The 13,055-nt window shown below is 53.7% G+C and overlaps 2 protein-coding genes across 2 annotated transcripts; one reads left to right on the forward strand and one right to left on the reverse strand.

The window, feature by feature from the left end:
- Positions 1-10: 10 nt before the first annotated feature.
- Positions 11-1,832, forward strand: CKM354_000631100 (uncharacterized protein; the record flags this gene model as incomplete). The annotated part of the gene is made up of 5 exons (XM_044801621.1): positions 11-64; positions 126-489; positions 542-591; positions 644-1,047; positions 1,103-1,832. The coding sequence occupies 5 exons, from the start codon at positions 11-13 to the stop codon at positions 1,830-1,832; spliced, it is 1,602 nt and encodes a 533-aa protein (XP_044657556.1).
- A 9,172-nt stretch (positions 1,833-11,004) lies between these two features.
- CKM354_000631200 (uncharacterized protein) lies at positions 11,005-12,843 on the reverse strand (the record flags this gene model as incomplete). Its single annotated transcript, XM_044801622.1, has 3 exons — positions 11,005-11,267; positions 11,499-12,559; positions 12,605-12,843. 3 exons carry the CDS (start codon positions 12,841-12,843, stop codon positions 11,005-11,007), a joined length of 1,563 nt encoding a protein of 520 aa, XP_044657557.1.
- Positions 12,844-13,055: the final 212 nt, after the last annotated feature.

Below are 13,055 nucleotides of genomic sequence, written 5' to 3' on the forward strand. Positions count from 1 at the left end.
ACCACCCTGAATGTGCGTTCTGCAGTACGTCTCGCTGCTCGCTTTAGTCGGCCCGCCCACAGTGGTAGGTAACATTGAACATTGTCCTGTAGCGTGCATTGGTGCAACAGCTGAAGTGCCAATAGCTTGTGAACATAGGAGCCAGTTTCGGTGAAGATGAGATCTGGAGATATTGGATTCCAAATGTTGTGACCCTCGTCCAGGCCGCGCTCAGTCCGATGCTAGCATCTATCTCCGACGTGTTCCAGGCCCGAAAGGCAGTCATGGTGGTTTTGACTACAATCTCGTTTGTGGGAGCAGCTATCGCGCCAGGCTCTGGATCCATCTTTCGTCTGATCGGGGCTTCTCTCATGATCGGATTTGGGTTGGCCGCGGCTCCATTGAGCTATGCCGTGCCCTCGGAGATTGTACCGCGCCGATGGAGACCGCTGTGTCAAGCTCTCATCAACGTCGCAGCCGGACTCGGTGCCATTACTGGCCCGCTCGTCAGTGAGTGTATCATTGTATCGTCCATATCTTATCCCAGCTGACCAAGTTCCAGTCGGAGCTCTCACCCAGCAGAATTCCACAGACGGTTGGAGAAAATTTTATGTGAGTTGGCGCCCATAGGCACCGCTTTGGTTCGTCGCTAAGTTGTGAATAGTGGGTGCAAATGGCACTCTGGGGCTTTTCTGTAGCAGGAATCCTGTTTGGCTACCTGCCGCCCAAGCGGACATCTGATCAGTCCACTTTAATGAATAAGCTCGGCCGGATCGACTGGATTGGAAGTGCGCTCCTCACTCTAGCAATAGCTCTCTTCGTGGCTGGATTCAACCTGGTATCTGTCTTCGCGTGGTCCAGTGCAAAGGTCCTTGGTCCACTCGTGTCTGGCGTAGCAGCATTCATCATTTTTGGTCTGTACGAGGCGTTCGGCACAAAAACAGGAATCCTCCCACACGAACTGTTCCGAGGCGGTGGAAGACATGGCTGGGCATTTGCTATATTCTGCTTCCTGTTCTTCATCGAAGGCGTTACTTTCTTCGCCTTGGTCACGTTCTATCCTGTCATGTAAGTGAGCCAGATCCAATGATAGCGTTGCGCATACTGACAAGCGGCCGATCAGGACCAACGCCCTCTTCACGCAAGATCCTCTAGGCGGAGCAGTCCGTCTGCTACCACTATTCGCTGCCAGCAGTGCGTTCACCGCCATCTACGGCTGGGCAAGCTCTCACTTCAAAGACATCAAGTATTGCATGTTCGTTGGCTTTGCGCTTTACACCGGAGGAATTGTTGGGCTCGCAACTGTGCAGCCAGGACAGCCCGGAGTTGCCATTGGGAGTCTGACCCTGTGTGGTATCGGTCTTGCTGGACCTCTGGTACTGGTCCTCACCGGAACCCAGCTTTCCGTACAGCACCATTTGATCGCCACAGCCACTGCATTAGTGGTCGCTTCTCGGACTCTCGCTGCATCAATGTTTGTGGCTGCGTATAGTACTGCCTTGAACCAGCGCTTGGGCACTTATATCCCGTCATATATTGCCAAGGCTGTGGTGCCAGCCGGTCTGCCACCGCAATCGATCGGTGCCTTCATCGGCGCTTTTGCAAGCGGGGCACGTGAAGCAGTAGCGCAGGTTCCCGGAGTTACACCAGCTGTCATCGCAGCAGCAGGAGCTGCGTATCAGCAGGCGTTCGCTGATGGCGTTCGTGTGGTCTTCATAATTGCCGCTCCGTTTGGTGTTGTCGGCTGCGTCCTGTGCTTACTGTTACCAAGCTTCAGCGACAAGATGGATTACCTCGTCGAGGCACCACTCGAAGACCTGCACAAGCGTGCGAACCATGAAGGCAAGGTTTAGGCTGTAGGGCACACGCAGGTTCATGTCGCTGTTTGTACTTGTGGAAAGAAAGAGTATGCGCATTGTTGCAGCTCTGCGCTGCATAATTCAAAAACGACCGAACTTCCTACTTCCGGAATTTGTCAATAATATCGTCAATCTCACTGATGCTGCAGTTCCCGAGCCTAAGACGATCTGTAGCTAGTACCATATATCAGCATCTGTGAAAAGGGGAGAAAATGGTTACGCTGAGGTAAAAGTGACGAAGGAAGGAAGCAGCGAGTGGTAGCGCCAAGACGTTAGTAGACTGGGTGTCTGCCTCAGGCACTTGGAGGTTGCTGTGTCAGGCGCTTGCGCTTGCCAGACCGCGGAGACTATATATAATAAAGAACGTGACGGCAGTCCCGTATCCGGAAAGTCGACCACCCCGATCGGGCTGCACGGTGGCCCGATGCGGCAATCCGCGGCCCGCTGGCCCGCGTCCCTCGAGTATAACATGTCGCGTCTCCCACCACATGCGTCCATTTTGCTCGCAATCCTCTTTCCACATCTCTGCCCTCGCGCCCGTCGCACCCCTGCGCCGACCGCCGGTCCTGCTGCGGCCCCGTCACGCAGCTATCGCTCTCTCCGGATCCTCCAGCACCCGCTTGTGGACCATACCGGCCGCTCGATTCACCACCCTAAATCGCTGCTGCAGAATCGTGGCAAATCGACCGTTCTTCGTGCTCGCCCGGCGCCGCGCTGCCCACCGCGCGACACATCAGCTTCTCTGCGGGGGGATTTACAAGACGGAGGAGAACGCTCCTGGCCACGACTCTCCCCGGCCTGAGCTGGCACACGCATGGAGCTCGGCTGCGAGGGCGCGCGACGCTGGCCGCATGTCACGACTTCGGGGACTCCGACCTTGTAGCGCAAATGACGCGTCACGTTGCAGATGGTTGAGCCTAAGGGAAGGTGTTGGGAAGTGGTGAAACGGGGCGCAGCGTGCATTTCTGGAACGCAGCCAACGACATTCTCCATGGATCTCGGCAGCGGAGGCGTGCGACGCTGGCCGCATGCCACGACCTCGGGGGCTCCGTCCCTGTGCTGCGCAGGATCCGTCACGTCGCAGATGGTTGAGCCCAAGGGAAGCGGTTGGGACATGGCGAAACGAGGCGCAGCATGCATCCCTGGGACCGAGCCAACGACATTCGTGGGGGAAAGAACGTGAATGGGTCCTGATCGTGGCGTGCGGGGTGTGGGTTGTCGCTGTGGGCACCGAATTAATCTCCGCCCGCGTCGGCATGCTGCGGATGGTGTAGGAGGAAATGGCGGTAGGACATGTCCTTTCAGAGCCCGGCCTCCTTGTCGAGGCGACACGGAACGGAGATGAAGGTGCCCAAAAACAGGAGAGGCGCATGACGCTCGCCTCGAAAAGGGGACTTCGGGGCGTGCACAACTGGGCTCGCGTTGTCTTCGGCCCCATTTTTAGGCTCTGATGGGCGGCATGATTGTCTTTTTAAGTGTCGCGCGGGCGGATTACCGTTGGTGATTGGAAGAGAAGTCACGGCGAACTTTTGTTCTGATGGTGGGCCTTGCTATGGTGTGATCGATGGAGCTCACGCAGTCTGCCGGAACCGGGCATCCGGTGGAACATAAATACTCGCCGGCCTGATCCCCTGTGGAACACCCGCTCACTCCTCAGCTTTTCTCCTCGTGTCGCATTGAAATCACCCCAATGGATGCTATGCTGATGTCCTTCCACTCGAGCACTGCCGCTCAACACAACAACTTCATCGCCTATGCCGGACCGCCCGCTGCGAAGGATAGTAAGAGAGCTCCCGCGAGGAGGACCCCACATACACGGGAGAAGGAGGGCCCGCTCGTACCGTTGAGCTCTCATAAAGATGTAGAGGGACATCGCAGCAGTGTCGGCGCTAAAGGTAGATCTCCAGCGCGTTGTACGGTCGGTGGGCGACGACCAGCAGCTGACTTTTCTGGTGACAGCATGCGACACGCCTATTGTCGTGCCCGGCAGATTCGAGGCCCCCACGAACGTCGCCTCAGCGTCCGCCGACGGATGCCACGAGGCCAAAGACTGTGCGACAGCCGACATCGACGGGGTAGACTTGTCCGCTGGATTTCTAGGCTCTCCGTGCGACTTCAGCGAATGGAGCAGTCTTGATGTCGATCTGCCATTCCAAGCAGGTCAGACGAGCATCGAGAGCACGTCCACAAACGCTGCAGTTTGTGTCAGCGCACTGGGTTCGACAGAAGCGCAAGTTGTTGCTCCAGGTGAAGCCCGAGGAGACACGCCAGCCGAGGACCGCGACCAAGAATTCATTGCAGTACCGGATCTGCGCGCCATGGACACGAGCCTACACCGAGGCACTTGTACTGGATTCAGTGCAACGCATGCAGCGGCTGAGTCGCCACTTTGCCCCTCTTTGGACGTAATTGCTCCGTCGGAGCGGAATCGAGATGAGCGGCAGATATTTGATAGCGTAGATGACGACGCGATGCAGATCGTGGAGCGTAAAGACCAACCTGGGTGAGCTCAGTAACATTCCTCGACGCTAGTAATAACCTGCTAAGTTGGAGTCAGGCCCGATAGCACACAAGATGCGCCGGAAGTGGATGACGCATTCCGCCACATTGTTCAATTCGACAGCTCCGCGCGGCAAGGGCAAAAAGATCTTTGGTCCGACTCGCCTGTTCGACTTGGGGACGAGCCAAGTGGTCGCGGGCACAGTCCGACACGCTCTCACAGTGCTCCTGGGAACCATACGGAAGTTGATAGCAGTGATGACGAGATAAGACCGTGGAAACCGCGAAGGCGTCGCCGATCGATCGGCTGTATTCCTCGAGGCATTCCAGAGACCGGCTGTCCTCAGCAACAGAGCCGATTGAGCTGCGCTTCGCATGTTACTTCACTCCACCAGAGAGCAGTCGCACCTAAGGACTTTCAGTCCGATCTTCGGCCAGGATGTCCGGCCGATGTAGAGGAGCATGCGTGCCCGGCGGAATTACAAGAAAGCGTCGGCCCATCCACACCGCCTGGAGAGGATGAAAGCCTCGGGCTCGGTAGCTCACCCGACGACCAGCCGCAGACTGGCCTCGAACGGGCAAGCCGCAGCGGCGTCACCCGGGATGATTGCGTAAGAATAGATCTTCCATTCTTCCTCCCAAGCGCTGCTAACGAGACTAGTCTTCATGCGAAGAGAGCCAGCATCCTCGATCCAAACAGAAACCTCAGCGTGGCCACGGCCGCTCGAAAGCCTTACCACGCGCGGTTCATCCCACCAGCGTTGCCGACCCACACCGCTCTGCGGACTCTATCTCTCCGTCGCCGCGTAGACGTGTTAGAAAGCAAACCCGCCACGGCGCGAGCCTGGGTGCTGCTTCCGGCGTACAAGATCGACCGCCCTTGAGTCCGCCTCACAGAGTTAAGGATGAGCCCACATGGGCCATCGAGGAGATCATCAGCCGCAAACGCAAGCACGGTAAAACGTTCTACAAAGTGAAGTGGAAGCCGACGTGGGAGCCTGCGGAAAGTCTGCAAGGGACTGCGGACGGGGCTATAGCTGACTTTCAGCGTGGAAGCGGCTACTGAAGTTGTCGCCACTGAGGCTCCGCCTGACTGAATGACTGGATACAGGGTAGGAGGAGCGAGAGCTCTATGTGATGGACACGTAGATATGATCGGCCACAATCTTCCGTGTACAGCTTCTCCGCCGGAAAGACGAGCGCGCTGTCGGGCTCACCGTGATGCGTGTCTCTCCCTAATAAAGTCACAACCAGCTCCCTCAATTACCCGCGTACTGAAACCGGCATAGTTGCTGCTAATTGCCTGCACCAAATCAACCATGGCAGGCCGTTGGTGATGCGTCCCAGGACATGTGACACGGTACAAGGAAGATCTTGGAGCCAATAAGGCTTCGCTACGCATCACCGCCTACAACCAATTCAGTCGCACTGGCATATGGTCCCTGCAACGAACATTCGCAAATGCCTTTGTGGCTCAGGTTCGTATGATTCTCTGCTCTGGTTCGTGCTTATATCGGCTGTACCGAATGCGCGCAAGCTGATGAGAGGGATAAATCATGTCGAGGACTGGCGTGGGACAAAAAGTACGTGGAGGGCGGAATATGGGCTATTGCCTCCAAAAGCCGAGCATGCGGCGGTTGACGAGCAGATTGAAAGTGAAGGTGTTCGCTCAGTTGGGACCAACCTTATTTGAAATGGCATCGCCTGAAAGCTGAGCCCTCGCTTCCGGGAATAGCTGTCGTGGTGGCGGCTGAAACTGTATGGGCCCGAATCAGAGCGAAAGCACGTTCGACACCAGAGAGGATACCATTGAGGTGGTCAGCCATCATTGTAACGACGTCCAAGATCAAGACTCAAGTTCACCGCCGCCATATCGGCGTGAGAAACACCACATCAAATCAAATTGCAGGCCAGGCTTCCTGGGAAACAGATCGTTATGTGCTATGCGAGCCGCGCGAAACTGCTTTCGTGCATGTGGCAGGAATGGATCGCAGTTTGGAACCTGAAGCCTAGCGCACCTCTGGATTGGAGATTACGTGATTCCAGGCCATGCTTGGCAGCACCGCTCTACTTAGCCTCATTGTCCAGGAAACCTAAACAAGGCTCTCTGCACGGATTCATGTCATGCCATGCCCAAATTGGTTGTTAGCCTATGAGGACGTCCAGTTGACACTAAACTTACAATGATGTCACTCATGAACAAGCAGGGGGTCTGATCCGACTCTCGAGGCCGGCATTTAATCTGCGAACAAATGCTGTCAAACGCAGCGGCTGGTGGTTCAGCATGGATGCCGAACCCCGAAAAGGCAAGGCTCGCCGAGCTCAAGTTGCCAATGCCTGCATTATATGCAGACGCGCAAAGGTCAAGGTTCGCAACCTCATCTTTCCGAGTAAGAATTGTCCTTTGGCTGATTCGGCAACGTCATTCTAGTGCTCAGGTGAGCGTCCCATTTGCAACCGCTGTGACGAACGAGGGTTGGCGTGCGGGTTCGATGTTAGAGAGGGTATCACGAAACGCCAGCAACTACAGTATGATCTGGTAGACGGGCAGATCAAGCTGGAGCACGCGATGGAAGTCCTCTCGTATCTTCGACAGAGCAGTGACCACGAGGCGACGGAGTCCCTAGCACGTTTACGTCTCGGCTCCTCAATTGAAGACGAATATCGCCGCATCTCACGAACGTTGTCCCCAGTGCTGCTATCTGGATCGAGCTCTTCCCCACAGCATGAATGTACTGGGAAAAGCAACACAACCCCGGTGAACAGTCCTCTTTGGGGGCAAAAACCAGACCCGTCATGGCCGAAGCTGGCATGTAATACAACGGATCTACGATCCCATGGCTATGCTGAGACCTAAGACTGGGTTATGCGTGCAGATTGCATGAGCACGCAGGCTTCGAAGCTCATCAAGCTTTGATGCAGTTAATTTGAATGGACGCGAAGCGATTAGTATAGCATAGGGCTTAGGATTATGGTACGGATCGAATCATACCTGATGTTTCACTATTGAGATGTTTAATAAATCCCGCCATGACCACGGACATCATCAAGATAACGGTTCAGGAACGACGACTTCCGTCGCAAAAGCGCGGAGCATTTCTGATATGACCGGCGTGCTCAGTACGCCGCGCGCAACGTGCTGAGAGGCGAAAGCTGCCAAGCGAGAAACGTCGCAAAGCCTGGGAGTGCTGAAGTAAGAGCTACGGAGCATGATATATACACTGATTGAAAGTTCCTCCTCAGACCCGCTGACTGTGCCCTATGTGTATAAGTGGCAAGCTGTGTCAGTCATACAGACCATCGCATACATTCCGTGTACAGGGATGTATTATCTGCAGGTTGAGTCATCCTGCCTATGCATGCATCAGTGCAATTGGAGTCATTTTTCATTTCAGATACAATGCCACGCAGAACATGATCAAGCTGTTCTAGATATACAACAGTACTGATATATATTCAGGACGGCTCTGATGCATCACGCTTATGATCTAATGCGGGCTACGGCTGTTCTCGCTCTGTGTGTAGGTTCTGTAGAAAGTTGGGATGGATGACTGGGGCGCTTGACTCCTTAACTTGAGCTTGCCACTCGTATGAGTGCGCGACATGATTGGTCGTTGCATCGTGCAACCGATCGAGGCGCAGGGTCCTGCTTGTGATTGTTCGGCAGCGGCGTACGTTCGAATGAAACATCTTCTCTCGCTTATCGTACAGCAAGATCGGGCTTCATATCGGCCGCACCGTCATGGCGTCGGCTCCACCGGATTGTATACGCGATTTCTCTTCAGGCTGACATATCTTGGAAGCTACCCTGGAAAACTGTGGATCCACAGCAATGCTCCGTGAAAGCTGCTGTGCACCTCTGCGCAGTCTTATATGCTACTGTAGCCATGTGGGTTGGCGTGGCCACATGCACAATTGACGCGCAATCACATGGCTGGAATAAGTTCGCACCGCGTATGTTAACCCATGGATATGGTCTGATTCGGTGCGTAGGTCACAATTTGTATGGCTCACTATGCTTATATGCTACAGTCGATCTACGCTGAACAGTTTTCCACCCGGAACGGAATTGAGACAGTGACCTTGAATTCGAAGCAGATCCACGATCGTGGTCGGTACCGCCATACATTACTTCGTGCAACATATGCAGCTACCCTGCAGCAGGTGCAGAGGATCGTCACAAACGAAGCTCGTGGGTAGGTTCTCACAAGTTGAAGAGTTGGACCATGCGATGGGTTCCGCTACGCGCATTTCTTGATGCTCCCCGCACTCCATCTCGTTTTCGAATCGACTTGCTTCACGTATAAAGACCTCGCTGCAATAGCAACGTGGCCGCACAAGTAGCACGACGTGCCTTAGCAACAGATCACTGGACTGCTTTCGGAGCATTTTGCTTTACAGACAGTACTTCCTACTCATTCATGGCCCGCACCCGCGCTCAGCCCGCCAAATTGCAATGTCGTGATATTTGAGGGTCGGCGCTAGTAAGTTGTCAGGTGACTCAAGAACAAATGTGTCCCTAGTCTTCCTAACTCTACCGACAGGCTCTGCATCCTCTGCCATTCAGAATCAGCCGAAACATGTGTTTTCATATATGGCTAACATGGAAGAAGTGTGGACATTGGCGAATTATTCACGAGAAGTGCGGGGAGGCGATAAGTCGGGGATCATCGGCGTGGTGTGCCTTTGCGCACGAGCCAATCTTCGAGGACATCGCTGCCGAAGACGGGTGCCGTCCCGACCGCACAAAACATCCTCTGGCACCGGGTGAGGCGGATCTGTGCCTGGCGTGGCAGAGTCGACTTGGTAGCGAACTTCACACTTGTGGAGATGGCAACGCATGGTATAGACAAAATCGACAATTTCAGACATGAGAATCAGTCATCCCATGTCTATATATGCTGCGCTACCACAACTTGCATCTCATGAATATAGCGTAATCATCGTGCCATCTCTCTCTGTTATTCCCATAATCTGACTCATATCTGAAACTTTTTCGTGGGCGGGAGAGACAAACGTCCGTGACAGGATTAGCTCTACGCTTTTGGATTGTTAGGGCCCTGCGCATCCATTTGTGATGTATGTTTTCCACTCTCCTATTTGTATGTCCTTATGCACTCTGTTCTGATCATAGTACTGCTAGCTTTTCTGGCCCCTCCTTTGCGTCTTCCTAGCCTTCCTCTGAGCTTCTTTCGCACCGCAACCCGTTTCGTTTCCTCATCAGGTCTTCGCAGCTCATCACCCTCACTGCTCTAATAATCTCCGCCTGAGTAAGCCGGCACACCTTCGCTTGGTCATTAATGTGGGTTGAGAACTGGGTTCGTCCTCGAAGGATGGTAACGTGTGCAAAAGCACAACTGCGTACTATTAGTGACATTCCTAAAACGCTTCCCGAGACGCTGCCGACACATCGCCTCAAGTACATCGCCGTATTGCTCGATTAAACAGTATAGTTACTCTCCGAGAAGAATCAATGAGGAAAAGTGGTCGATGGTACAGCACAATGCTGCTGACATACAGCGAGGGTCTCCGAAACGACTGGGGGGCCTACGTCGAAGCCGTGACCTTAGTGAAACTTCGAGATTTCTGCCTCCCATAAGTCGATATGGCATAGAAGGGATCCGGAGACTCTTTTTTTTTTGAAGCCCAGGACTGCTCTGTGAGCGACGCATTCACACTTCTGCTTTATCTGGTGAGTCCGAATTGGCCACGCACGTGCAGAGATGACTAAAATTGGCGCAGAATCCACTCTATTCGGAAAGATGGCAGGCGCTTCTCTTACAAGGAATTATAACAGAGATCAATGTCGACAATCGGTTGGAGCACTGCATGGAAGCGCACTGCCTACCTCCGCTATGCGCGAGCGGCTCTTATGGCAAGGTAGTCGGCAGCTGAAGGGCAAGAGAACATGATACCTTACGGCTCGTGAGTGACCTAACGCTATGTCGGATGTGGTCGCCGACATTGTACGGCGATCTTGGGGCATGAAGATGAAAGAGGCATGTTTGACGGCGGCAATTGAGGGCGGCATAGTAGGCTCGTACATTCAGCTCTACAAGGATACATGCAATGCGTGGCGCTCTTCGAACGGCACGGAGTCCGCGATTGGTTACCGGCAATCCCAGGTTCTCCACTTCAGTAACTTCCCTATTTGACTATTTCGTCACCGGAGCGTCTACAGGACTGGAGAGGCAGGGCTCGCACCTCCAACTCTTAGTACCTCCCCATGTCAGAACTGTGGTACGAGCAGAGCGCTTTCAGCTTTGGCCACTGATGCGCAAACAAACCTCTTGCGGAACTCGGACGTGGCGTTCATCCTTCTTCTTTTTTCAAGAAGGCAGTAACGACGCAACTGTCTAAGCGAGATGGCAAGTAGCATTCCGCCGGGCGCCGTGGTGAGACGCAGACGTGACCATGTATCAACACTGGCCAGCTTTGCGAGGTTCACCACCACACCACAAAGGATAGTATAAACTCTGGGGTTGAGTCGCTGTAGCGTCTTCCACATCAGGATACCGTTGTGGGCGGATGCACGTTGCTTTATCTCCGTTGGTACAAACAGCGCTGAGGTGTTCATGAATCAATTGGTATGAAGATATAACCTATGTTTCTTGATGACAATCACAGTGGGTACTTATGCGTACATCACTTCGTCATGCCGAGTTTTCTACTTCGAGGTACCTGTAGCCACAAAACTATCAATGCGAAGCATGATTCGATTCTCGTCCCAGATGCGCTCTCCACCGAAATGACCTGAGTCAAAAAGGTTTTCGAAGAATTTTGTTACAACAGCGGTGACAGTCTCAACAATGTGCCGAATCTCATCGCTCGTCACAGTATATGCGGGAGCGAGCAGGATGTGATCGCCTCGGTGGCCATCGGCACTTCCCGTACCTGGATACAGGCTGATGTTGAACGGACTTTGCAAACCTATAATAGAGTGCATTAGATCAGGTCGCAAATCCTAGCGTGGAATGTGTGCGAGATTCGGTTTCGAAGCGATAGTCATCAATTCGATCGGGAGAAGAGTAAACACGAGCCAACATTCTCCTTGTCGATGCGAGACAGCAGGTGCGGAGTGCCAAAGGAATACTTTGGCAGAAAAACTGCAGTTTCTCATCCCAGGGTGCTCAAAAGGTCGATGAAGCAGGGAGATCTTACCGAGTTCATGAAGTCCCATAGCCACACCAAGGTCTGGATCGAACGGCACCTTCGTTATCCGGCACTTGACAAACTCGATGCCCCAAAAAAGCCCTTTCCCTCGTATCTCTCCGACGGCATGGTGAGAACCGAGTTTTTCTTTTAGTAATCTACCAAGCAGAAGCCCTTGCTTCCGAACATTGGCAACAAGGCTTTCTTGCAGAATGATCTTCTGGACTGCTAGTGCAGCTTTGCAGGCCAGTGGATGACTTTGATATGTTTGTCCATGCACAAACGCTCCTGTGCCTCGCTCGAGTGCCCGACCTACGCGCCGACTGGCGAGCATTGCGGCGACAGGCATGTAACCCCCTCCAAGACCTTTTCCGATCGTTTGGATATCCGGGACGACACCTATTAGTGGATCTTGCCATGCATGTAGGGGCTGTGGGAACCGAGCTGTAGGCTCCGGGCCAGTACGTCCTACACCACACATGACTTCATCAAAAATGAGCAGTGCTCCGTATTTATCGCATATCTGGCGAACTGCCGCACAGTAACCTGCTACGGGTGGAACACAACCCAACGCAGCACCCACAATGGGCTCGATAATGAATGCGGCAACAGCTCTCGGACCAACTCTTTGGAACTCAGCATCAAGTTCAGCTTCCAGGCGCTTAAGGTAGCTGATTGTGTCATCCGTGCCGAGATCCATATTTCGATATGCGTAACAGGGAGATACCTGGGAACAACTAGTGGCTAGCATAGGCTCGAAAGGGGCCCGGCGTGCGGCGTGGCCACTTGCCGCCAATGCTCCTAATGTACTGCCGTGGTAGCTGCGGTGTCGTGAGATGAAGTGAATTCTTTCGGGCTCCGGGTTCGGTTTCTCCAGATAGTATTGGCGCGCCATTTTGAGCGCCGCTTCCATAGCTTCGCTTCCACTACTAACAAAAAATGCATAAGCCATTTCGCCCTGCGTGCTATCTGCCAGAAGCCTGGCAAGATCCTCAGCTGCCCTTGTTGCGTAGAAGTGGGAGTGGCAGTATGAGACTTCTTGCATCTGCTCAACAAGTGCGTGTTGGATCCTAATCAAGTTAGCAGCGTGTGATTGTGCGCTATGAACGACATACCGGATGTCGCCATGACCGAGGCATGCCACGGCAGCACCACCAGTAGCGTCAAAGATCTCCTGTCCATTGCTAAGCTGAAGGAAATGACCCTGGGAAGCAACGACGTGACGAGGGTTTTGATGCAGCTTGCGATGTAAAACGGCAGATTTGTGATATTCTGGCGTGGCAATTCCATCCAGACGCGAAGCCTCCTCATCAGGGTCGTCGTTGTTATTGTGGCGCGATGTGGAGGTCGACATTTGAAGAGTATTCGCAAACAGTCGCCGGGCAGTACGCTAAACTGAGTGGGAAGATGTGTGGATAGACACAGCGAAGCGCAAAGCAGTTGCTCGTGGCGCGGTATATGGCCTTACGTGGGGATCAAAAGTGGTACTCAGGGTGGAGGCCGCACACGGCAAGATCTTTCCAGGCATCATAGAGCTCAATGCAACACATGGTGTGAGCGTGAAGT

This window comes from Cercospora kikuchii, assembly GCF_019650295.1.
Source record: "Cercospora kikuchii DNA, contig_00004, whole genome shotgun sequence".
NCBI lineage: Eukaryota > Fungi > Ascomycota > Dothideomycetes > Mycosphaerellales > Mycosphaerellaceae > Cercospora > Cercospora kikuchii.